The sequence below is a fragment of the Chiloscyllium punctatum genome, chromosome 16 (genome assembly GCF_047496795.1).
Source record: "Chiloscyllium punctatum isolate Juve2018m chromosome 16, sChiPun1.3, whole genome shotgun sequence".
Lineage (NCBI taxonomy): Eukaryota > Metazoa > Chordata > Chondrichthyes > Orectolobiformes > Hemiscylliidae > Chiloscyllium > Chiloscyllium punctatum.
This window is the reverse complement of record NC_092754.1, coordinates 31,242,836-31,269,205: the sequence shown is the minus strand read 5'-3', so window position 1 is coordinate 31,269,205 and position 26,370 is coordinate 31,242,836. Positions and strand designations below refer to the sequence as shown.

The following is a 26,370-nucleotide window of genomic DNA, read 5'->3' as shown; positions in this document are numbered from 1 at the left end:
GCCTTCAAAAGCCTTACTGTAAAACAAAACACAAGCATAGATAAATAATTCATCTGTAGGCTACAGCAGTCATGAAGACTGGGATAAGCAGACACCTGTAGTACTGGAAAAGTAAAATGTTACAGGTAGACGATCCTTTATCCGAAATGCTCGGGACCAGCTGTTTTTGGAATTTGGAATTTTTCAGTTTTCAGGATAAGTGACAGTTTAATGGTGAAATTTTTAAAAATCTTACTGGAGGAGCAGACTTCAAAGTAAGAACGTTCTTGGCCATGCCCCCCCCCCCCCCAGTCTCATCTGAGTGACACACACCGAGTGGGTTAACTGTTTGCTCACCAAACAACCTTGTTCATGAGAAAAAAAGTTCGCAATCTTCGGATTTCTGAGTTTTTCGGTTCTTGGATGTTCGGATAAAGGGTCTTCTACCCGTACCACTTTTGTCAGGGAAATACAAATCCTGAGGGTTTTCCAAAGTGAAAGAAATCCCAATTTCTGGATTTAAAAAGTGGCCATGGTTTTAGCAGACCAGAGGGTTTGTCTCTCATTTGAGAGAGAGAGATGACTGGTGGTTTAACCTGAGGGTCACCATGTCTCAGGTGAGGGAGAGGTTGAGAAGAGGAATCCTTTGTAATAGCCTCAGCTCGTACAAGAATTGAACCCCCTGATGACATCACTCCTCGTCACAAACCATCCTGCCATCTGAGTTTGACCAATCCCCTAAATGTAAGCAAAACCAAGACTTTGGGATGTTCTGTAAATCTTGCACTTTGCTCTGCACTTTTCATCAACTCTGTGTTGGTTTTTAATATCTGGTTAGTGGCTGCTGAATGGAGTTGCCAGTGGTAATGGAAAAGACCTATCAAGGAACGGAGATTTGTTTAACTGGCCAGAGCTGCTCCATTTAAGCTGGTTATGCAAAGTCAAGCTGATGGTCCTGATTAAACAGTTATCTAGTTGCTACTTTATTCCTAAGCTCGAGCGCTCTTTGTAATTAGAGGGTGGAGAGAATATCTAGATGTTCTCTGGCCTTTTTGAACATGAAGCAAATGATTGTGACGAGAATTTTTTTTGCTTTAGGATAATCTGGACATTTAGATGATAATATTGTATTACTTCCTCCTCCTTTATTCAGGCCAAAAGAACATTTTGGTGACGTGTTTGCTTGTTTGCCAAGGGATGCTTTGGGTTGGGACCAATCAAGGAATCTTGATCGCTTTGCCAGTACCAAAACTGGAGGGAATTCCAAAAGTAACAGGTAAAAACTTTGATATCGCTCATTGTAGCTCTCTATGTTGCTCTTTGTTGCATTTTTTGTAGTTTTGTTGCAAGAAAAGAACAGATATTGGTTGACATATTAATCAAGCTCCATATAGATAGAGGTAAATACATTGTGAGATAGTACCAGTTTGAATGAAGATGTGCAAAATAATACGTACATTTAAATTCAGCATGGCGTATAGTTTACCATGGCTTAGCAACTAACTGGTACTGAGATGTAGACAAGTTAAAAGGACTTGGAGATGTCTTGTATGTACAACTGAGGGTGCAGTTTTAAGTTAGCAGCTAACTTGTTGAGCAATGTGAATGAAGGTAAACTGTCCTTTAATCGGTATTGTGCATGTCTGAAAGTGCTTGTTAAGGCACTGTGTAGGGGGCTTTATTCTGTCATTAATCCATAGTATATTTTGACTTATATTAAGAGTAGCATGACTCCACATTAGACCCTAGCCTGTTGGTGGTGTTTTTAATAAAGATGTCCCTGTCTTTGTATCAAGACCAAAACTGACATCCCTCCTTCAAGAACCACCCTTTGCTTGATTGGTCTGGGTAAAGGTGGTGACTCTGGGAGACGCTGGATTGGTCAGATTCTGCATTGTATTTACTATTAATAGTGTTCCCAGTTACTATTCAGTTCTGTTTCTGTCTCCTGTGCAGGAAAGGGAATGATCTCACTGAATGCACATTGTGGTCCTGTGGAGTTTCTGATCCCTACCACTGGCTCTCTGGACTTGGACTTACTGAAGAGTGAGTCGACTGAGGAAATGCCTCAATATCAGGAACTGAACAGCAAAGAGGATTCCTCATCCCAGGAATCCCTTCAGGATCAGCACAACCACATGGATAAGAAGCAAGGGATCTCGCTGTGTTACAATCTGCGCTCCACCTCCCACCTGCCCGGTCAGTTACTGTCAGCACACAGCGGTGAGGCTCAGGCCAATGAGAACTCACTGGAGCACAGTGTTGAGGACGGTTCCATCTATGAGATAGTCGATGACCCGGACGTGTGGGTTCGAAGCAGGTCTTCAGCCCGAGAAGTTGTCAGAAAAGAGAAAGTCAGCTCAGTTGCCATTGCCTCTGGAGGCAGGGGCTACCAGAACTTTAGCAGGGACTTCAAGCCGACTGTTCACAACAGGAATGAAAACACGTTGCTGATTTGGCAGATTCCGCTGTCTTTGTAGAGTTCTGGCAGATATGCATTTGTGAAATGTCTACTGGAGATACACTCTGTTAGCAGATTGCACCATGTTCAATTACCTGCAGTTTGAGAAGATTCCACTTCATAAACAGGGTTACATGCTCAATTAGCAAGAGGTTGTGCACCCCTTCCTTGGTTAGCATGAAGATTTCAAAGCATTCTCTACCATTATTGCTGACCCCATTCACTTGTTGGAGCTCCCTTTTAAGGAGGGCTCCTAGCTCTTTAACTCTTCCTGCCCTGTATTTCCAGGTGTTGGGTGAATGGTGCATCGCACAGAAACAGGGAAAGGGTACGTTGTGCCATCGGGTTTGTCTTTTCTCACTCCCTTGCCCTTTTCCTAATTCTTCTGTTTCTTCCCCCTAAATCACTAAAGGTGCCAGCCCTATGTTTGCTGCTTTGGGATATTAAAGGAATGTTGAAGTCATTCCTAAGTCACTTTATCTCCTCCTCATCTTCACTCTTCTCGCATGTTTCCACTCTTTCCCACCCCAGAAGACTGGGAAATGACTCCATGGGCGCTGGCAGCCCTTTGACACTGTGCCCAAGCGGCCAATCTTTGTACAGGAACCTGGGCGTTGAATGTCTTTAGGCTATTGGACTTTGGAGGGCACTAAGGCTGAACCTTCTCTGGGATCAATACATGTGCACTTTCCAGCAGGAATCACTGGAGGACAGTTGTGTCCCATCCCACTCTCCTCTCAGCCTGGGGATTCTGAAGTAATTCTTCCCACACCACTATTACATTCTGCCTGCTTGGCTTACAAATGAAATACGTGGAAGGACATGATCAGCTCTATCAGCCTTACGCAAAAGTAATTTGGAGCAATGGGTTTTTGTGAAAATAAAGTTCTTCGGTGGCTGCAACTTGTAAGCTTGATAACTCAGCAATTCTGTTTCAGTCATTTGTGTGTGTATTTAATTTGTGTAATAGTTCTATAGTTTGAAAACTGGTGCTAATGATCCTGGTCTTGCTTAGACACATACAAATCTTCAGGTTATAGAATACTCTAATTCATCTTAAAATGCTGTCTGTTTGTGATAAATAGTCTACCATTTAAGTACCAGCAAGTTCTCATTGCGACTTTTGTATTAGTTTTGGTGAGGTTGCATACCATTTCTGATGGTCTCACCAGGGCGTTCACCAACCTGTTTGAGAGGTTGGACAACTTTTTCAAGTCTCCTGCAGTGCTGTTCCATTACTGGTTTTGGGAAGCATAAAAACAGCTGAAACTTCCCTTTTGCTCTCATTCTCATAGACTCATAGAGATGTACAGTATGGAAACAGATCCTTCAGTCCAACCCGTCCATGCCGACCAGATATCCCAACCCAATCTAGTCCCACCTCCCAGCGCTCGGCCCATATCCCTCCAAACCCTTCCTATTCATATACCCATCCAAATGCCTCTTAAATGTTGCAATTGTACCAGCCTCCACCACATCCTCTGGCAGCTCATTCATACACGTACCACCCTCTGCATAAAAATGTTGCCCCTTAGGTCTCTTTTATATCTTCCCCTCTCACCCTAAACCTATGCCCTCTAGTTCTGGACTCCCCGACCCTACGGAAAAGACTTTGCCTATTTATCCTATCCATGCCCCTCATAATTTTATAAACCTCCATAAGGTCACCCTTCAGCCTCCGACGCTCCAGGGAAAACAGCCCCAGCCTGTTCAGCGCCTCCTTTATAGCTCAAATCCTCCAACCCTGGCAACATCCTTGTAAATCTTTTCTGAACCCTTTCAAGTTTCACAACATCTTTCCGATAGGAAGGATACCAGAATTGCATGCAATATTCCAACAGTGGCCTAACCAAAGTCCTGTACAGCTGCGACATGACCTCCCAACTCCTGTACTCAATGCTCTGACCAATAAAGGAAAGCATAGCAAATGCCACCTTCACTATCCTATCTACCTGCGACTCCTCTTTCAAGGAGCTATGAACCTGCGCTCCAAGGTCTCTTTGTTCAGCAGCACTCCCTGGGACCTTACCATTAAGTGTATAAGTCCTGCTAAGATTTGCTTTTCCAAAATGCAGCACCTCGCATTTATCTGAATTAAACTCCATCTGCCATTTCTCAGCCCATTGGCCCATCTGGTCCAGATTCTGTTGTAATCTGAGGTAACCCTCTTCTCTGTCCACTACACCTCCAATTTTGGTGTCATCTGCAAACCTACTAACTGTACCTCTTATGCTTGCATCCAAATCATTTATGTAAATGACAAAAAGTAGAGGGCCCAGCACAGATCCTTGTGGCACTCCACAGGTCACAGGCCTCCGGTCTGAAAAACAACCCTCCACCACCACCCTCTTTCTTCTACCTTTGAGCCAGTTCTGTATCCAAATGGCTAGTTCTATTGAGACTTTCAGAATACTACAATATTTACTGGGTATAAAATTACAAGTTCCCAACAATGAGTACTGCCAAATATTCACCCTCTTCACGTGTAATGTCTGAAAACCAAAGTTTCTCAACTGACAAGAAAATGCAGCTGTTTTAAGAATGAAATACTGGGTCAGAAATCAAGAATTCCTCTTTGTTTTGAAAAGAAAAAGAAGAAAATTTATGTCTTTGCTTTCCCCCTTACGAGTGGATTTTGTGTATATCAGGGTAATTCTATACAGACTCCTACACTTTTACAATAGCAGATACATCTGTATACTCTCTTTGAACCAGAATTTGAATAGGGAATGCTAGTATTTGTGGTGTTAAATACCTGTCCTTGTTGGGAATAGTTAAGATCTCCAAGAAGGGGAGTAGAGGAAGAATGTTGCTGATAATTAATGCTATAATTTGGGAATTCTTAGTCTGGTTTTCAGTTCATGTAACTGCAGAGAGCTACAGCCTAAGGAGACTGTCAATTTGCCTATTCTTTGTGCTAGCTCTTTGCAAATTACAGACTTGCCAAATTATGTAAATAGTGACTCTTTGAGAACAACAGCATTTGATACTTACTCAGGGTTCAAGATCCCCAAAACAGGAAGCCATTCTTGAGTACTGGACGTTACAATCTTATATTCAAGGGTGATATTTCATTATTCTGTAAATCAAACACCATCACATATCCTCTTCTATCCTTCAAGCAACCGAGTAAGGGTCATAGGCGATTGTCTCTGACACCATAATTTAGCCATGGATAACAATTCCAAAAACTAGTAAAACTCATTCACATCGCTGCACGACGGGCAATCCCTGGGACTGCTATGATCTATCATTGGAAATTAAACTTTAAGATCATCTGCCACTTAGAATCTGAACCCTGATGGTCTCTCGTGTTTATTCTAACAATGGAATTAGTCTAATTGGTGGCTGGGAAGATTTATCTTTTTATTATTAGTCAACATCGAATTCCAAATTTTGAGGAAGTAACCAAAAAGATTTGAGGGCAGAGTAGTAGACGTTGTTTACTGCATAGCAAGAGGATTGGATAGGCTGGGGCTGTTTTCCATGAAGGGTCAGAGGCTGAGGGGTGACCTTATAAATGTTTATAAGGTCACGAGGGGCATGGATAGGGTTATAGTCAAGGTCTTTTCCCTTGGGTGGAGGAGTCCAGAACTAGAGGGCATAGGTTTCTGGTGAGAGGGGAAAGATTTGAAAGGGACCCTATGGGGGAAACCTTTTCATGCAGAGAGCTGCCAGAGGAAGTAGTGGAAGCTGGTACAATTACAACATTTAAAAGGCATCTTGATGGGTGTATGAATAGGAAGGTTTAGAGGGATATGGGCCAGGTGCTGGCAAATGGGACTATATTAGGTTAGGATATCTGGTCGCCATGGACAAGTTGGACCGAAGGGTCTGTTTCTATGCTGTGCATCTCAGCATCTGACATTAAAGCCTTTGATAAGGTTCTGCAAGGTAGGGTAACTAGTAGAGTTAGATCGGATGGGATTCGGGGACAGCTTGCCAATTGGATACAAAATTGGCTTGATAGTCAGAGACAGAGGTTGGTGGTGCAGGGTGTTTTTCAGATTGGAGGCCTGTGACCAGCAGTGTTCCACAGGGGTCAGTACTGGGTCCACCTTCGTATAAACGATTTGGATGAGAACTTAGGAGGCATGGTTAGTAAATTTGTAGATGACACCAAAATTGGTGGTATAGTGGACAGTGAAGAAGATAATCTAATATTACGAAAAGGTCTTGATCAATTGGTCAATGGGCTGAGGAGTGGCAGATGGATTTTAATTTTGATAAATGTGAGATATTGAATTTTGAAAAAAACAAAAAAAAATTAGTAGTACGGCCCTGGGTAATGTTGTAGAACAGAGACACCTAGGGGTTCAGGTGCGAAGTACTTTGAAATTTGCAAGGCATGTAGACAGGGTGGGTAAGAAAATGTTTTGCATGCTTGCCTTCATTGCTCAGACCATTGAGATTAAGAATTGGGACATCATGCTGAGGTTGTCGAGGACATTGATAAGGCCTCTGATTTCAAAAATATCTCCAAGATCCAACAAGGGTCTTGTGGCTCAGTGGTTAGTGTCCCCATCTCTGGGGCCGTGAGGTCCAGGTTCAAGTCCTACCTGCGCTAGAGCTGTATCATTAAATGTATAAGTTCCCAACCAACAGTGGTGATTGATATGTGACCACGTCCTTTGTTCTCTTGCATACCGATGACACTACTGAGGTCAAGTTGAAAGTGATTGAGTTGTTCAGTGGGCCTACACATATACCTTAGCTGTTGATCGTTACACTCATTAGTATGAAATTTCTGGGACATATAATACTGTATTGTATGAGCTGCAGGGTTACAGAAGTGTTTGTCACTGCTTTGCAGGGCATAGTCTTTCACCATTATCCATCAATAACTGCTGAGAGCGAACTATGGCATATCTTTGTTATTTGCCTTCCAACATAAGAGCCCAATGTGCAATAAAAAGTGAATTCATAGAAAAAATGCAGTGTGGTCAATCCAACAATTTCAGCGATGTCTTGGCCCGTTTGAACAACAATGCTTTGTGACCCCAGCTGCTTAAGTGGATAAACAAACTGCTGCTTTTTGTTCAGAGTGAACCTGACTTTTTAAATCCGTATGACGTGTGTGAATTATTCAGTGCATTGGCTGGTGTCTTTGGCTTAGTTTAGTGTTAATTACTAGCTTTTTCTCAAGCCTCATGACACTGTGCAGTGTATTCTGTGAGAGCCAGTCTTGGAAACAGTACAAAAGACTGATGAGTCCATGACTTTGCAAGCAATTTATGCTCTCGAAGATGCTTCCAAGAAGTTAAGTAGTGACCAAGAATAAACTGAGTAGAATCACCAGTTCCATTTTGTAACCTGTTCTGTGAATATAATGATATAAGAAATGGGAGTAAGAATAAAACATGTATCCCCTGAAGCATGTCATAGAGTCACAGAGATGTACAGCATGGAAACAGACTTTTGGGTCCAACCCATCCATGCCAACCAGATATCCCAATCCAATCTAGTCCCACCTGAGAGCACCCGGCCCATATCCCTCCAAACTCTTCCTATCCATATACCCATCCATATACCCATCCAAATGCCTCTTAAATGTTGCAATTGTACCAGCCTCCATCACTTCCTCTGGCAGCTCATTCCATTCACGTACCACCCTCTGCGTGAAAAAGTTGCCCCTTAGATCTCTTTTATATCTTTCCCCTCTCACCCTAAACCTCTGTCCTCTAGTTCTGGATTCCTCGACCTCAGGGAAAAGACTTTGTCTATTTATCCTATCCATGCCCCTCATAATTTTGTAAACCTCTACAAGGTCACCCCTCAGCCTCCGACACTCCGGGAAAACAGCCCCAGCCTGTTCAGCCTCTCCCTGTAGCTCAAATCCTCCAGCCATGGCTGCATCCTTGTAAATCTTTTCTGAACCCTTTCAAGTTTCACAACATCTTTCCGATAGGAAGGAGACCAGAATTGCATGCAATATTCCAATAGTGGCCTAACCAATGTCCTGTACAGCTGCAACATGTCCTCCCAACTCCTGTACTCAATACTCTGACCAATAAAGGAAAGCATACCAAACGCTGCCTTCACTATCCTATCTACCTGCGACTCCACTTTCAAGGAGCTATGAACCTGCACTCTGAGGTGTCTTTGTTCAGCAACACTCCCTAGGACCTTACCATTAAGTATATAAGTCCTGCTAAGATTTGCCTTTCCAAAATGTAGCACCTCACATTTATCAAAATTAAACTCCATCTGCCACTTCTCAACCCATTGGCCCATCTGATCAAGATCCTGTTGTAATCTGAGGTAATCTTCTTCGCTGTCCACTACACCTCCAATTTTAGTGTCATCTGCAAATTTACTAACCATACCTCTTATGCTCACATCCAAATCATTTATGTAAATGACAAAAAGTAGAGGGCCCAGCACCGATCCTTGTGGCACTCCACTGGTCACAGGCCTCCAGTCTGAAAAACAACCCTCCACCACCACCCTCTGTCTTCTACCTTTGAGCCAGTTCTGTGTCAAAATGGCTAGTTCTCCCTGTATTCCATGAGACCTAACCTTGCTAATCAGGCTCCCATGGGGAACCTTATCGAATTCCTTACTGAAGTCCATATAGATCACATCTGCTCTGCCCTCATCAATCTTCTTTGTTACTTCTTCAAAAGCTCAATCAAGAGACATGATTTCCCACACACAAAGCCATGTTGACTATCCCTAATCAGTCCTTGCCTTTCCAAATACATGTACATCCTGTCCCTCAGGATTCCCTCCAACAACTTGCCCACCACTGAGGTCAGGCTCACCGGTCTATAGTTCCCTGGCTTGACTTTACCGCCCTTCTTAAACAGTGGCACCACGTTTGCCAACCTCCAGTCTTCCGTCACCTCACCTGTGACTATTGATGATACAAATACCTCAGCAAGAGGCCCAGTAATCACGAATCTAGCTTCCCACAGAGTTCTCGGGTGCACCTGATTAGGTCCTGGGGATTTATCCATCTTTAACCATTTCAAGACATCCAGCACTTCCTCCTCTGTAATCTGGACATTTTGCAAGCTGTCACCATTTATTTCCCTACAGTCTATATCTTCCATATCCACAGTAAATACTGATGCAAAATATTCATTTAGTCTCTTCCCCCATTTTCTGTGGCTCCACGCAAAGGCTGCCTTGCTGATCTTTGAGGGGCCCTATTCTCTCTAGTTACCCTTTTGTCCTTAATATATTTGTAAAAACCCTTTGGATTCTCCTTAATTCTATTTGCCAAAGCTATCTCATGTCCCTGTTTTGCCCTCCTGATTTCCCTCTTAGGTATACTCCTACTTCCTTTATACTCTTCTAAGGATTCATTCGATCTGTCTATACCTGACATATGCTTCCTTCTTTTTAACCGAATCCTCAATTTCTTTAGTCATCCAGCATTCCCTATACCTACCAGCCTTCCCTTTCACCCTGACAGGAATATATTTTCTCTGGATTCTTGTTATCTCATTTCTGAAGGCTTCCCATTTTCCAGCCGTCCCTTTACCTGCGTACATCTGCCCTCAATCAGCTTTCAAAAGTTCTTGCCTAATACTGTCAAAATTGGCCTTTCTCCAATTTCGAACTTCAACTTTTAGATCTGGTCTATCCTTTTCAATCGCGATTTTAAAACAAATAGAATTATGGTTGCTGGCCCCAAAGTGCTCCCCATTGACTCCTCAGTCACCTGCCCTGGCCTATTTCCCAAGAGTAGGTCAAGTTTTGCACCTTGTCTAGTAGGTACATTCCCATACTGAATCAGAAAATTGTCTTGTACGGACTTAAGAAATTCCTCTCCATCTCAACCTTTAACACTATGGCAGTCCCAGTTGATGTTTGGAAAGTTAAAACCCCCAGCATAACTACCCTATTATTCTTACAGATAGCCGAGATCTCCTTACAAGTTTGTTTCTCAATTTCCCTCTGACTATTAGGGAGTCTATAATACAATCCCAATAAGGTGATCATCCCTTTCTTATTTCTCAGCTCCACCCAAATAACATCCCTAGGTGTATTTCTGGGAATATCCTCCCTCAGCACAGCTGTAATGCTATCCCTTATCAAAAATGCCATTCCCCCTCCTCTCTTGCCTCCCTTTCTCTCCTTCCTGTACCATTTGTATCCTGGGACATTAAGCTGCCAGTCCTGCCCATCCCTGAGCCATGTTTCTGTAATTGCTATGATATCCCAGTCCCATGTTCCTAACCATGCCCGGAGTTCATCTGCCTTCCCTGTTAGGCCCTTTGCATTGAAATAAATGCAGTTTAATTTATTAGTCCTACCTTGTCCCTGCCTGCCCTGACTGTTTGACTCACTTCTGTTCTCAACTGTATCAGTGTCAGATTGATCTCTTTCCTCACTATCTCCCTGGGTCCCACCCTCCCCACCTTACTAGTTTAAATCCTCCCAAGCAGTTCTAGCAAATTTCCCTGCCAGTATATTAGTTCCCTTCCAATTTAGGTGCAATCCGTCCTTCTTGTACAGGTCACTTCTACCCCAAAAGTGATTCCAATGATCCAAAAATGTGAATCCTTCTCCCATACACTCGCTCCTCAGCCTTGCATTCATCTGCTCTATCCTCCTATTCCTGCCCTCACTAGCTCGTAGCACTGGGAGTAATCCAGATATTACTACCCTTGTGGACCTCCTTTTTAAATTTCTGCCTAACTCTCTATAATTTTCCTTCAGAGTCTCAACCTTTTCCCTTCCAATGTCATTTGGTTCCAATGTGGACAATGACCTCTTGCTGGCCCCTCTCCCCCTTGAGAACATTCTGAGACATCCTTGATCCTGTCACCAGGGAAACAACACACCATTCTGCTTTTTTCTCTGCTGGCCACAGAAATGTCTGTCTGTACCTCTGACTACAGAATCCCCTAACTCAATTGATCTCTTCGAAGCCGACATACCCCTCATTGCATTCGAGCCAGTCTCAATACCAGACACTCGGCTGTTCATGCTATGTTCGCCTGAGAATCCATCGCCCCCTACATTTTCCAAAACAGTGCACCTGTTTGAAATGGGTATATCAACAAAAGACTCCTGCCCTAGGTGCCTACCTCTCTTACTCTTCCTGGAGCTAACCCATCTATGTGACTATATCTGTGACTTTCCCCCCTTCCTATAACTGCCATCCATCACATACTGTTGCTGTTGCAAATTCTTCATCGCTTCTATCTGTCCCTCCAATCGATCCACTCGATCTGATAAGATTCGCATCCAACAGCATTTATGGCAGATATAATCCACAGTCACCCTAAAACTCTCTTTAAACTCCCACATCTGACAAGAAGTACATATCACTGCAAAGGCCATTTTTGCTCCTTCACAATCCGACCCAGAAAATAACACCATCTTATTCCTCTACAGATTAAATTAATAGCTATGGCTTATATTTTAAGTTTAATCAAGAGACTTATCTCCAAAAATATATAATCAAGAAAGAACCCACTGTACTCACTTATACAGCCGTTCTCTTGGACAGATTTAAAACAAGTCTTGTAATTCGAGATATTTCTCATCAGCCTATTCAGAGATGGTATTACATACCTGTGGAAGCAAGTAAGACTGGAACCCAGTACTCCAGGTTGAGATGTATGAACGGTACCACTGCACATAAGTTCAAGGCTGGTCTACTGCAGGACTTCCAATTGTGGTTTTAATAGACTTCTTAAAAAAAAATGCTTGGATACACATCCCTGCCTTCTATTACCAGGATAGTTTTGCCTCACGGGCCACTAAGAGAGGGAGTTGTGCTGAATCCCAGCTTACCAATACTTCAGTTTCAGGATAACTGGAGCCAAATAGACCTTCGATGTCAAGGCTGTGCTGAGTATGACTGGGAAAGAGGAAGTGAACTACAAGAAGCATTACGGGTTCTAAAAATGCAATGAAATATCAGGAGAATTTGTCAACCCCATGTCTATGTATTTGGTTGAAAACATGCCACATTTTCCAGATGTTGAATCAAAATCGAGGCTTGCCAAATTCTAAGTGCTTTTTCTGGTCAAAGAATGATTGGTGCTCGAAAAGCAAGGAAAGGCAGGTTGAAAGCTTGCAGCTGGAAATACATTTTGTTTTGTTTTCTCTCTATCTAGCCTTCAATAATAATGGATTGCATTTTCATACATTAGTACAATGAAATATTGTTGGGTATTTTCATGCAGAGCAATGTTATCCTAAGTGCAATTGTAGATTTGTTTTTGAACTAATAAGTGCAAATGGTTGGAATTCCCAAGCATTACTAACCCAAATCCAGTTTTTATTTCACTTGGATTTTATTCTTTATCCCTGACAATCTACAAGTGATTATAGAACTGCTTTCTTGTGAAATACTGTATTGGATACAAAGGCATTATGTAGTGAAGGGAAATTCTCCCTATTCAAATACTCTTAGACTGCATTTTTAGCCTCAACTGATTGATTTTTTTTCAGTGAATTCATAAGCTTTTAACACTTCTGTAAATGATACTGGATTTTCTACAGTGAAGCCAGCCCCTTGTTGCCCTCCTCTATTTGAATCAATTTTCAGCACGTTGTGTGGTAATGAGGCAGGGGCATGGTTTGCACTTGATCAGCTTCATCTTGGCATGAATACCCTCCCATTATCAAAGATGAATGATTTTATGCCATTTTAGAAGTAAATTATGGGCAGAATGAGTGAAATCTCTTAACCGCTGGGATTTAGATCTACTCTCCATGTGTGTATGGTTACTCATTGGTGTTGGAAGTTTTGAGAGTTTTCTGAAGATATGGTGATGGTGTGTGAGGTAATGATGAGGATTTAATTCTCCCCATTCGTTAACAACAGTACAGTGTGGTACTGCTCTATCGTGCTCACCTATGAGGCTTCACACAAAGGGATTGTCTGTACATTGTCAGATGTATTTATAAAATAAATTACCCTCCTTTCTGTTTGTAACTGGGTTTACTTGGGGACCACATTAATCCAATGTAAAGTAAACTGCCCATATTCTGTAGTTACTTTTATTTTGACAGTGTCAGTTTGGATTTTTCAATCCTGATATCTGCACTGCTAAACCTGCCTTCTCTATCCCACTCGAAGTTTAGGGGCACTTTATTATAACCAGACACAGCTCACCTTCAACTTGTGTAATTTACCCTTTTGGTTTCTGTTGGATGGTGCTGGTTCCCAATGTCCCCACCGAGTGAAACATCACTATTCATTGAGGAAGGCATATTTCAACTGAATGAAACACTCTGGCCATTAATGCCAACTCTAAAGGTAATCAACTAAAAGAAAACCATTAAGTTTGCCCACCAATAATTCAGTTGTGTAGTACGCCGTCTGCTACCTTAGCACAGAACAGAAAAGCTGACCTCAGTTGCTACAGTACTAGTGATCTTCTATACCTCCAGCCAAGAGAAGTCACCATCAGTAACTGGTCACTGATTTTCAAAATCTAATTTGTTTTTGTGCATTGTTGGAGGGGATCAGGAAGAGAGCACTTGGATCAGTCATGATGTAATGAGGCTCAAGGGACTATGTGTCAACTCCATGGCATCAGAGCTCTTAACCCACATTATTACCCTTTCCTGACAGAAATTCAATTGTAATAAAAACCGAAAGAACTGTGGAGGCTATAAATCAGAAACAAAAATTGGTGAAAAAGCTCGACAGGTCAGGCAGCATCTGTGGAGAGAAATTGGAGAGAACTGAGGAAGCATCACTCACCCAAAATGTTAACTCTGATTCCTCTCCACAAATGCTGCCAGACTTGCTGAGAAACCTATCTGTGTTGGGTTTGATGTTTTGAGATGAACTTCCCTGCCAAACACCAGCCCCACTTTTTTGGGGATCAAGTTTTGGAAATCCCTTGCCCTTTGTGTGACTCTGTCTGTGATGTCATGTTTGAAAAGCATTGTTGAGCTTTGCAATTATGTCCCCTTGGTCTGGTCTCATGGTTTCAAAATATGAACAGTTAAGTGTTTGAGTGTGCCATTAAACTGATGAGGCACCAGGTTTGGCGACTGCATTATTGTTAGTAAATGGTGTTTGTTTTCAGATTGACCGTGATCTCAGTGAATGACAGAGCTGGCTCAGTGACCTAGTGCTGTACCTAACTGTTACTCATATGCCTGTACCTATACTTGAATTTGTGTTCAGGTCCATTACTTTTCAAATCATAAAAACCCAGTCTGTTCTGGTATTGCTACACAGATTGCAATTTGTTCTCTTTACCATGTGTCTATTCTTTGAAGCTGCCTAAGTAAGTTAAGTCACCATCGTCCCAGAGCATCACAGAACTGGTTCTGGTTTCTGGTTCATCGAATCCCTACAATGTGTGAAAGCAAGCCATTCTGCCCCTGGAATCCACACCGACCCTCCGAAGAGAGACCCACACCCCTACCCTTTCCCTGTAACTTTACATTTCCCATGGCTAATCACCTGCACACTATGGGCAATTTAACGTGGCCAATCTGCCTAACTGTTGGACTATGGGAGAAAACTGGAGGAAACCTGCATACACACAGGGAGAAGTGCAAACTCCACACAGACAGTTGCCCAAGGATAGAATCGAATCCAGATTCCTGGTGCTGTGAGACATTAGTGCTAGCCACTGTGGCACTCTTAAATATTCATTGCAAAATGCATCAAAGCCATTTAGTTCTTTGATATTTGGACTTGCATGGGTGAGACACTAGCTCAGTTGGCTGGACAGCTGGTTCGTGATGCAGAGTGATATCAACAGCGTGGGTTCAGTTCCCATACTGCCTGAGGTAGTATGAAAGTCCTTCCTTTTCAACCTGTCCCCAGGTGAAGTATAGTGACCCTCCCCACCAATATCTCTCTCGAATAGGGTGAGCAGTTCTGTGATGCTCTGGGACGATGGTGACTTAACTTACTTAGGCAGTTTCAAAGAATAGACACATGGTAAAGAGAACAAATTGCAATCTGTGTAGCAATACCAGAACAGACTGGGTTTTTTATGATTTGAAAGGTAATTTTATAGAAGTTGTTATCATTTGCGTGTAACTATGTAAATAATGTCATCATGGGGTCCAGATGATAAATCACTTCAGTGTTGCAATATTTAAACGTCTGAATTCTTTGAAGGTTATTTTTCTGTAATCGCACCCTTTCATTACATTCCACATAATAACACATTTCAGTGAGTCATGACCTGTCTAAAAATATATTTTGAATTAAAAAAACCAGTTTTGAAGCATTTTAAAATGCATGCCTATGAAAAGCTGACTGCAAAGAGGTGGAGAGTAAATTCTCTGCTTCAACTGTCCAGGTTAGGGCTGGTCTTTAAGGGGAGTGATCTGAAGATTAAACAAAAAGAAAACCGAAGTGTGTGAATGCTGGAAATCGGAAACAAAAACAAAATCTTGCTGGAGAAACTTAGCATTAGCACTTTCTGTGGAGAGAAAGCAGCATCAATGTTTCAGGTGCAGCTGATCTTCCTTCAGGGCAAGAAGTGATATGATCAGAGTGTCACTGGCTAGGCCAGTATTTACTGCCCATCCCTAATTACCCTGGAAGAGGAGGTGATGAGCTGGGGTTTTTGAGGTGAAGGCACCTCTGTTAGGAAGCGAGTTCAAAGATTTTCGACCAAGCAACGGTGGAGAAATAGCAATACATATCCAAATCAGAATGGTGAATGACTTGGAGGGAAACGTGCAGGTGGTGGTGTTTCACAGCATTCAGAATCACGTCAGTGTGGAAACAGACCATTCAGCCCATCGAGCCCTTCAACGAGCAGCCAACCTGGACCCTATTCGTGTAATCTTGTGTTTTCCATGGCTAATCCACCTAGCCTGCACATCCCTGGACACTATGGACCAATTGAGCATGGCCAATCCACCTAACCTGCATATCTTCGGTCTGTAGGAGGTAACCTACACAGACACAGGGAGAATATGCAAACTCCACACAGACAAGTCTGGTGGAATCAAACCCGCGTCCCTGGTCCTGAGAGGCAGCAGTGCTAACCACTGAGCCACTGTGCAGCCCCTATGTTTCAATGTATCTGCTGCCCTTGTCCAAGTGCTATCAAAGGAGCTTTGGTGGGTTACTACAGTACATCTTATAGATGGTACAAACTGCTGCAATGTGGGTTGGTTACTGTAGCACCAGTCCTTCCTTTTACGATGGCTCCCCATTTGAACTGCAGGAGTATAGAATAATTCAAACCATGTGAGTGAGAGAGTGATGAAGATTAGTAGTTTGTTGCCAGCTTATTGCTTCAGGTCTGCTGTTACTTGTAATAGAATGGTACCTCAGTGTTACAGATTGAGTCGGAATAGATATAGGAATTTAAAATGTGAGGAATTGCAATGTTAGCAGCATGGGGTAGAAATATTGAGTGATGCTGAAACACACTCCCGACAGTGCAGAAGCAGGCCATTCGGCCCATCAAGTCTGTAGCGGCTTTCTGAAGGGCATCCCAGTCAGACCTACTCCTTATCTCTGCAACTCTGCATTTCCCATGGCTAATTATTCACCTACTTTGAACATCCCTGGACACTATGGGAAATTTAGCACAGCCAATCCACCTAATCTGAACATCTTTGGACTGTCGGAGGAAACTGGAGCACCCAGTGGAAACCCAGGCAGACACAGGGGAGAATGTGCAAACTCCACACAGACAGTCGCCTGAGGGTGGAATTAAACTCAAGTCCCTGGTGCCATGAGGCATCAGTAAGCCACCATGATGCTCACAACTACAGAAACACCATGCACTCCTTTACCAGCCGGCTCCCTGAGAGGAAGGGTAAATTAGTTTTTGCACTTTTTTGCATGTTCCAATAATATTCATCAAATGTGCAACCAACAATGCCTTGAAATGAGGATCCACAGACCGTCCTGGTTATTATATACTCTTGTAACTAGAAGATTTTCCTTTGACACTGTTTGCACTCCCAGCTAATGCTAGGGTGGCACAGTGGTTAGCACTGCTGCCTCAGAGCACTAGGGGTCCAGGTTTAGTTCCAGCCTTGGGTAACTGTGTGGAGTTTGCACGTTCTTTCTGTGTCTGTGTGGATTTCCGCCAGGTGCTCCCATTCCCTCCTATGGTCAAAAGATGTGCAGGTCAGGTGGATTGGCCATAGTGTCCAGGGATGTGCAGACTAGATGGGTTAGCAATGGGAAATGCAGGGCTACAAGGCTGGATGCTCTTTAGAGGTTTGGTACAAACTTGAGGGGCTGAATGATCTCTTTCTGTATCGTAGGTATTCTATGATGCTCAAAAGACTTTGGAATTGTCACAGGGACAGGATACTTTGTACGTATAACAGATACCGTGAATCCTGGAGCAGAGGTCAGACACCGACTTGGTGATTGGGAAGAGTTAAGGAAGCTTGTCAATGATGGTGGTGCTGAGTTTGTTTGAGTAGAGGTGAGCAAGATCTAGTATCTACCCTCTGCAAGGTATGAAATAACAACTCTGCTGTCAGGTTGCTGATTGAATTAAATCTTTTGAATGGTTGAATGCTTCCTAACCAGTAAGCTTCAGCTTGGTGCCTGATGGAGGAAAACCACATTCACTTGGATTGCTTCTATCACTTACAGATAGTGTGATGGTGTTGAGAAAGGCATCTGGGAAAATGAAAATAGTTGAACCATCTGAATAAACACTTGAATCACTCTGTCTTCACTGAAGTCTTGATTGCTTGCAATGCTTCCTTTTTAAACATTTTAAGCCGAGTTTTACCTATCTATACAACAGCCATCACTTGTCAAATTTCTATTAATGGTTATTCAATAGGAGAGAATCCTCCTTCGTATCTTATGAAAAAATCTCAACAATTCATAAATTGCTCCCTTGCCGTTTTGCACAATTGGAAATTTCATTCATTTCTGTTTTAATTTGTTACAGCTCCCTTGCTCCTCCTCCCCTGCCCCCCAAACCTTCCAAATGGCTGAGCCAATTGTTTGAGAATTTTTTTTTTTATTTTCTACATTGTTTTCAAATTAATTTGCCTTCCAGTGTCTGATTGTATAGCATCCCTGCAGTGTGGAAACAGGCCATTTAGCCCCTACCGACCCTCTGAAAAGCATCCCAACCTGACCTCATAAACTTACATTACCCATGGCTAACCCATCTAGCCTGCACATCTCTGGACACCATGGCTATTTAGCATGGCCAATCCACCTAACCTGCATGTCTTTGAATTGTGGGATGATGTGCAAACTCCACACGGTCGCCCAAGGCTGGAATCAAACGTGCGTCCCTGGCACTGTGATGCAGCAATGCTAACCACTGAGCCACCCCCTTCAGACTATCTAATCCACACAATAAAGCTTCCATATAATTTTAGGGGTAGTGCTGTATGTAAAGTCAATGCCATTTTTTCTTTCTATAATACAACGGAAGGCTACTTTTCAAAAGTCCTTGGACCGTGCTGACCACGGCCAAGAAAAGCAGCAATTAAATTGCATGTCCAATTCTGACTTGTTCATTGGCTGAGCTGTTGTTCCTAACCAAAGTTCTTCCCTTAACTTTGTGCCATTTACATGTTGCAGGCAAAATTTGCATTTCTCACCCTTTCCTAGTTTCTCTTGGGAACATGCCAGAGCACTGCCAAGTTGACTTGCTGGGGTCAGTGAAGAAACACCTACCGTTCCGTTAAGTAGGATGTTCCAGGAATTTGATCTAGCAGCCATGAAGGAGTATAGTTCTGTGTTGGGATGGTATGTCTTCGGAGAGGGGGCATGCAATTAGTGGTGTTCCCGAGTATTTGCTGTCTGTAATGGATGGTAGCGGTCAGGGATGTAGAATGCACTAGTGGAACCCCATCAAGTTACTGTGATGCATATTATAGACATTGCTCACTCTGGCTACAGTGAGCTGGTAGTGAGGATAGAGAATGCTTATAGTGGTGGATGGGTCCTAAGTCAAACAGGTTGCTTTTATTCTGAGGAGTGCTGAGTCTTCTGAGTGTTGTTAGAGCAGCACTCATCCAGGCAAGGAGAGTGTATTCAATCACACTACTGACATATGCCTTGTAGGTGGGTGAAAGACTTTGGGAGTTAGGTGAGCATCTAACCATTGAATACCCAGTACGTGATCTACTGTTCTGGCCACTATATTTGTGTGGCTGATCAAGTTCATTTTACTCTGAGAGTCCCCAGGCTGCTGATGTTGGGGGATTCAATGACAGTAAGGTCAAGGGGAGGTAGTTACATGTTCTCATATTGGCATGGTTACTTGGCTGCCATTTGTGAGAGTATATTAACTGCCACTCATCAACCCAAGCCGAAATGGATGTCCAGATCATGCTGCATGCAAGCACAGTCTGCTTTATTGTTGGAAGATTTGTGAATGGAACAGAATACTGCATAATCCTCAGTGAAAATCTCCAATCATCTGGAAGAATGTTATGGATGAAACAGCTGGAGATGGTTGGACCTAAGACATTGCCCTTAGGAACTCCTGCAGGCATGTTCAGAACCAGAAACTATTTACCTCCAATAACTACAACCCTTTTGCTTTGTGTTAAATATGAATCCTTCTATCGGAGAGTTCTCCTTGGATTTTGTTTACTTCAATCCTCCAAGTTTCCATGAGGATTAACAACATCGCTAGGGCCTACATCTGTTGGAGCCTGTAAGAGTAAGGAGTGACTTGATTGAAACTTATAAGATCCTGAGAGGCATTTATAGAGTGTGTGTTGAAAGAATGTTTACTCTTGTGGAAAACTCTAGGATGAAAGATATCCCACTTAAAATGGAGATGAGGAGAATTCTTACAGGGTTGTGAATCTTTGGAACTCTTCATGAGATGTTAGAAACAGAACCTTTGAATATTTTTAAGACAGAGAGAGACGGATTCTCGCTAGGCAATAGAGTGAAAGGTTATTAGATTTAGTTGGGAATGTGGAGTAATCAGATTAGTCAAGATCTTATCGAATGGTAGAGCAGGTTTGAGGGGCTGAGCCGTCTTATCATGCTCCTAATTTGTACGTTCATATGTCCTCACTTCAACATAATGTTTAATAAAACCTAGATGATTACAGTACATTGAAGTTAACAATTTTACAGTTGTATACAGAGCTAACAAAACCAGTACGACCTAATGAGCCAAAACAAGCTACGTCCAAATTTGAGTTCAAACTACTGTATTCCAATTAGGCCTTGCACTTGACATCTGTTTTGCTGTATCTATGGATAATGATTCAATATGTGTTTCAGACCAAAACACAACATTACCTTTTTGGTTTAAGTGTTTTGCTTAGATAATTGTGTTTTTTTTTTGTTGTGTTGGACTGAAATTTAGAGTGAATCTGTCTCAGACCACACATTCATCATTTTATATTTCTCAAGCTTTGTGGAATAAACTCTTACTGTATTAAGTTGACCTTCTATGAACCCCATTACTCAGGTTCTCTTGTTTCTTTCTCAGATTTTTTTTTCATTAATGGAATGCCGTTGCCCAGATTTTTCACTGGGCGAAAGTCACTGCAGATACTGGAGATCAGAGTTAAGATTAGAGTGGTATTGGAAAAGCACAGCAGGTCAGGCAGCATTTGAGGAGCAGGAAAATCGACGTTTCGGGCAAAACGTCTTGTAAGAATGCCTACCTTGAAGAAATTCTCCTCCTCTCTCTGCAAGGATTTCAGCGAGTCTCTGTTTCACTTCAACCCCCAGGTCATCTCCTCTGCCCTGAAGCTCTTTAGCCACATTCTGAAACAGACTTGCTACTACATCTGCTTCAATTCCTCGAATGCTGCCTGACCTGCTGTGCTTTTCCAGATTTTTCAGCGGTCAGACTGTCTTTTTCCCGGCGTGGATGGCAGATGTGTATGAGAATGCTGTGGAATTTCCCTGCGCCCCAGAACCTTCTGAAAGTTCCCACTTACACTGAGGGTTCTGAAGAAATCAAATCATTCTTCAGGAAAAGTTGGCCTGTTAAGTAAATGATGTAACATCTAGGTAACTATTCAATAGGCCCCATGCTTACATCTCACACCCTCAGACATTGATCTAATATCTCCCCTCTCAGCCACTGGAACAGAACACCACAGACCTGACACCCACCCTCCCTACATCCCTGCTGAGCCTGATCTTTCTTTTCCCACCTACACCAACCCACTATAAACATGCATCGCTTAAGAAGCCCCCTCTGGTACCCTACCCATTTGGCACCTACCATCCTGCTCCTTACCCAGCTGGCACCCTAGTTACCTGGCAACCTGTCCTCCACCCCTCCATACATCTGGTAGCCTATCTCTGATGACCTAAATCACACTTAAAGGTTATGTACTTATGGTTGACAGCAGCTATTAAAGTGGCTGTCAGCACCTTTTAAATTTCAGTTCTGAACTCCAAAAGAATAGACTAAATGGAAGAATAGACTAAACGGTTCTATGTTTCTGGAGGAGCCCTGAGCAGAGTTTCCTTCTTTCATAATAAAAATATAGATGGGCCAGCACCTCCTTGAATGTCCAAGTCCATTAATCTTGGTTAGTGTTGCAATCTGGTGTAATATTGGCAACATAGCTACAGAACTGAGTTATTCCATCCCTCAATCCTGTCATATGGTCATGGCGATGATCATTGAGCTGAAATGTTTCCCAAGGTATTGCCAGATCTGTTGAGTTTTTCAAGCACTGTGTGAATTTCTGACATCTGCAGAATTTTGCTTCGGTGATTGTGGCTAACCAGTATTTTAGCACAGTCTACCTGCCTTGAGTCCATAAATCTTAATGCTTTTGTCCCACAGAAACATAACTAACTCTGTTTTGATGTTTTCAGTTGATGGCCTGGATTTTTAGTTTTGCCTGGAGGGCAGGTGAAAGTTTCAGGTGGTCCACTATCCTCTTTGCGAAGAAATGTCTCTTGTGATTCCTGCTGTAATTTTTAAGATTTTGCTTCCTTGCTCTGATATTGACTATTTTCCAAGCCAAAGAAAAAATTCTTGAATCGAGAGACAATGAACCTGCAGAGGGATGTAGCAGGGTTAAATGATGCAGAGGGATATAGCTAGGTTAAGTGAGTGGGCAAGCATCTGGCAGATGGTGTACAATGTTGGCAAATGTGAGTTCATCCATTTTGGTCGGATAACAGCAAAATGGCAAAAAATAATTACAGCATGCTGCTGTGCAGAGGGACCTTGGTGTCCTCGTGTATGGATTACAAAAAAGTTGGTTTGCAGGTGTAGTAGGTAATTAAGAATGGAATATTGTCCTTCATTGCTGAAGGGATGGAGTTTAAAAATAGAAAGGTTGTGCTGCATTTGTATAGGGTACTGGGTGAGGCCACACCTGGAATACTGTGTACAGTTTACTTGAGAAAGGATGGACTAGTGCTAAAGTAAAAATACAGCAGGTTCATTAAATGGATTCCAGAGTTGAGAGAGTTGGATTAAGAGGAGAGATTGAATATACTTGAACTGTACTCATTGGGATTTAGAAGAATGAGGGAGGATTTCATAGAAAGGTATAAGTCATGAAAGGGATAGGTAAGATAGAAGCAGGGAGGTTGCTTCCACTGGTGGGTGCAACTAGAACCGGGGGCATATCCTCAACATAAGGGGGAACAGATTTCGGACTGAGTTGAGGAGCAACTTCTTCAACCAAAGGATTTTGAATCTGTGAAATACCCTGCCCAGTGAAGCAACTAAGGCAACCGTGTTTAATATTTTTAAGGCTAGATTGTTGAACAGTAAAGGAATTAAGGGTTATGGTGAGGGTGTGAGTAAGTGCAGCTGAGTCCATTAAAAAGATCAGCCATCATCTTATTGAATGGCGGAACAGTGTTGATGGGCCAGATGGCCTACTCCTACTCCTAATACTTACATTCTTATGAAAAAGTTTGACAGCAGTCATTTCCAAAGCATCTCTTTATTTTTTAAAGAGACTCAGGGAAGGGCAAAAGGCATTGTCATGTCTACTGGTCAGAAAGAGTAGGTTAGAGAAATAAACAGTTTAGGATTTAAGATCTTGTACATCACAGGAAAAGAAGATTGGAGGTCTTCAATGAGTCCTTAATTTTGAGCTTATGAATTGAAGAGTGGGAGACGATGGAATGAGTTTTGGTTTCACCACTTTGAAGACAGAGACCTAGAAGTGGCTTCCCACAGTGAGAGAGACACGTGACCCAGGCACAGCACATCCACGCATCTGCTTTCTGCAGCTTGTTCTTTCTGGAACAGGTCAACGTCCTGAAACCAAAGGCTGTAGCTTCAGGGGTACCACACTGCAGCAAGCAGGAGTCTCTTTCATCCTTACGACATGTCATAGGAGTGTTAAATGGATTTGCATGTTGGCCATCCAACATGCTTCCACACTATAGGGATTCTACATGCATCGGTGGACTCAATGGGCTGAATGGCCTGCTTCCATTCATTTCGTGGCTTTATGAACTCTGTTCTGTGGCCATCATGTGTTGAAATGAAACTCAAAGTCTGAGTTTCTGGCTCAGAAGAAGGAACGTGACCAACACCACAGCACCTTCTCTCTTTGAGCTTAACGAGGAAGGGCAATATTTTGGGAATGGTAAGACAATAATGAAGAAAAGTTCCTGGGATCAGTGTCTATCAGGTTATGCATCATAAGAATGGCTGGGAGGACATGAAGGTGGTTAGTGATGAGGGGGAAGAAAAGGATCACCTGCCGAATGGGGAAGCATGGTGGCTCAGTGGTTAGCACGGCTGCCCCACAGCACCAGGGATCCGGGTTCGATTCCGCCATCAACTGACTGTCTGTGTCGAGTTTGCACATTCTTCCAGTGTCTGCGTCGGGTATCTTCTGGGTGCTCCAGTTTCCTCCCACAGTCCAAAGGCATGAAGGTTAGATGGATTGGCCATGCTAAATTGACCATAGGGATACACAGTCTAGGTGGGTTAGCCAGGGTGAATACAGATTTAAGGGAATAGAGGGGTGAGTCTATGCGCGAAATCCTTGGGAGGGTTGACTGAATGGCCTGCTTCCACACTATAGGGATTTTACATGCATCGGTGGATTCAATGGGCTGAATGGCCTGCTTCCACACTGTAGGGATTCTACATGCATTGGTGGACTCAATGGGCTGAATGGCCTGCTTCCACACTATAGGGATTCTACATGCTTTGCAGAACCCAGTGTACCCGTGGTTGAAAAAGTCCTTTCCTCTCAGGTAAAGACCTTTCTGGATACAAGACATTGGATGGTCCCCTGCTATCTTGTACAAAAACAGCAGAAAGAGTGAGAAAATCAGACGGTGAAGCCTTCAGCCATTCTGCCATGTTAGCCTCCATTTCCCATGATCACAGCTGCAGGCTTAAAGAAATGTCCTCCTCTCTGGGACTTTCCCATTGCAAATATGAATTACATTTGGTATTACAACGATCACCTCACAGCAGTGCTGCAAGACTTTCTGCACTCGGGATGGTGGATTGGGCTGACATAATCCCGCATAAAGAGGGCAAATGCAGGAAAGTAGGGAGTAAATCTGTTAGGTTGAAAGAGGTAGGTGAAAGGTTTGCCCAAGCAACAGAGAATGCTGGGGAAAGAAGACTCTTGTGAAGACGAGTTGTAATGGAATCAACGCTCGCTCTGTTTCTCTCTCCACAGCTATAGCCCAACTTGCTGAGTTTCTCCAGTGTTCCCCCTGTTTGTTTCAGGTTTCCAGTACCTGCAGTATCTTATTTCTGTTCGCCACCTTCCCACACCCTCAAATATCCAAGACAACATACATCAGAATTTGGGAGAATGGAGCCATTGCAATCCCATTACATTTCTTATTTGAATGTGAAAATATCTCTTAGTAATGAGAAAAGGAGTTTAACTGGGTTTCAATGAGAAATTGATTTCCCTATGAGCTTGCGTCTTCATTTAATTAAATGAATTGCTGTTGAAGCGCTCACAAATGCGGAGCCCCGCGGGATCTGACGAAAGTTATGAATTAACTTGGACTATTATCAAGACTGAGGCCTCAATTGCATCAATGCATAGGCAACTGATGATGTATTTATGGTCCATTACCTGGGTCAGTGCTCTTGATGAGAGTTTTTTTTTGTATTTGACAAACTCATATGAGATTGAATTGTGGCAAATTACACTATAATACATCCAGCGAAGCCGCCTAAAGGCTAGTGTACATACAGTATGATGCTAAAATAGCTGGAAAAGAATAATTGAAGGTTGTTAAACATCAAAATGGAAAGCTTATTTTGATGAAGGATATTCGAAAATGAAATCTGCATTATGTTAAAAGGTGATATTGTTGTTTCATTGATACAACTATGAGTAAATGCACTGCCTTTGTAGAATTGAGGAAGTCAGAGCAGAATGTCACAGGTCCCATTGGCTGCTAGGGGTGGGTGGGGACATTATGGTTGCCCTCGAAACCTTCAAGGAAGCAGTAGAATATCAACCTCTGTTCCTGCTCCTGATTAGCCTCCCGTAACCCTGATTGAGAAGGGAGTGTCTGTAGCTACAGGGTTCAGACTAGGATTGGGCTCAATTGTGACACCTCTGAAAGCTAAATGTAGAAGTCCCAGAATTCTCTCCTCAACTGTGCTGGCAGTGTGCCTACATCTCACAGACTTCAGTTTGAGGAGACAACTCTCCACTACCTTGTCAATGGACAATAAATGCTAGCGATGTCCACATCTCAAGCACAGTTAGAAGGAAACACATTGATTTTTATTATATAGCACCTTTAACATAGCTGAATGTTGCAAGACACTTCACTGGAGCATTATTACACAATATATGACACTGAGTCACATTAGGAAATATTAATTCAGATAGCAAAAACCTTGGTCAAAAAACTATGGAGCCTATTAAAGACGATAGAAACACAGAGAGGTCTAGGCAGGGAAGTTGAAAGTTCAGAGTCTGGGAAGTTGAAGAGGTGAAAAAGGGGGCTGTGCAAGAGGGCAGAGCTGGATCAAACATGATGTCCAAGTAGGTGCGCACATAGTGGAGTGATACAGCAACTGAAGAGTAAAACATCACCTTTAGGATAGGGAGGGGTAAGAACATTTGAAGCTGAG

General features: G+C 42.7%; 1 protein-coding gene across 5 annotated transcripts in view; it reads left to right on the top strand.

Moving 5' to 3' along the window:
* LOC140487128 (rho guanine nucleotide exchange factor 10-like protein) overlaps window positions 1-3,359 on the top strand; it is a 205,014-nt gene extending 201,655 nt beyond the window's left edge. For all 5 annotated transcript variants that reach the window (XM_072586666.1, XM_072586667.1, XM_072586668.1 and 2 more), the window contains 2 exons: window positions 1,133-1,255; window positions 1,936-3,359. In XM_072586666.1, coding sequence (XP_072442767.1) covers window positions 1,133-1,255; window positions 1,936-2,459 — 647 coding nt within the window. In that variant the 3' untranslated portion in view covers window positions 2,460-3,359. The remainder of the gene's footprint in view (window positions 1-1,132; window positions 1,256-1,935) is intronic.
* Window positions 3,360-26,370: the final 23,011 nt, after the last annotated feature.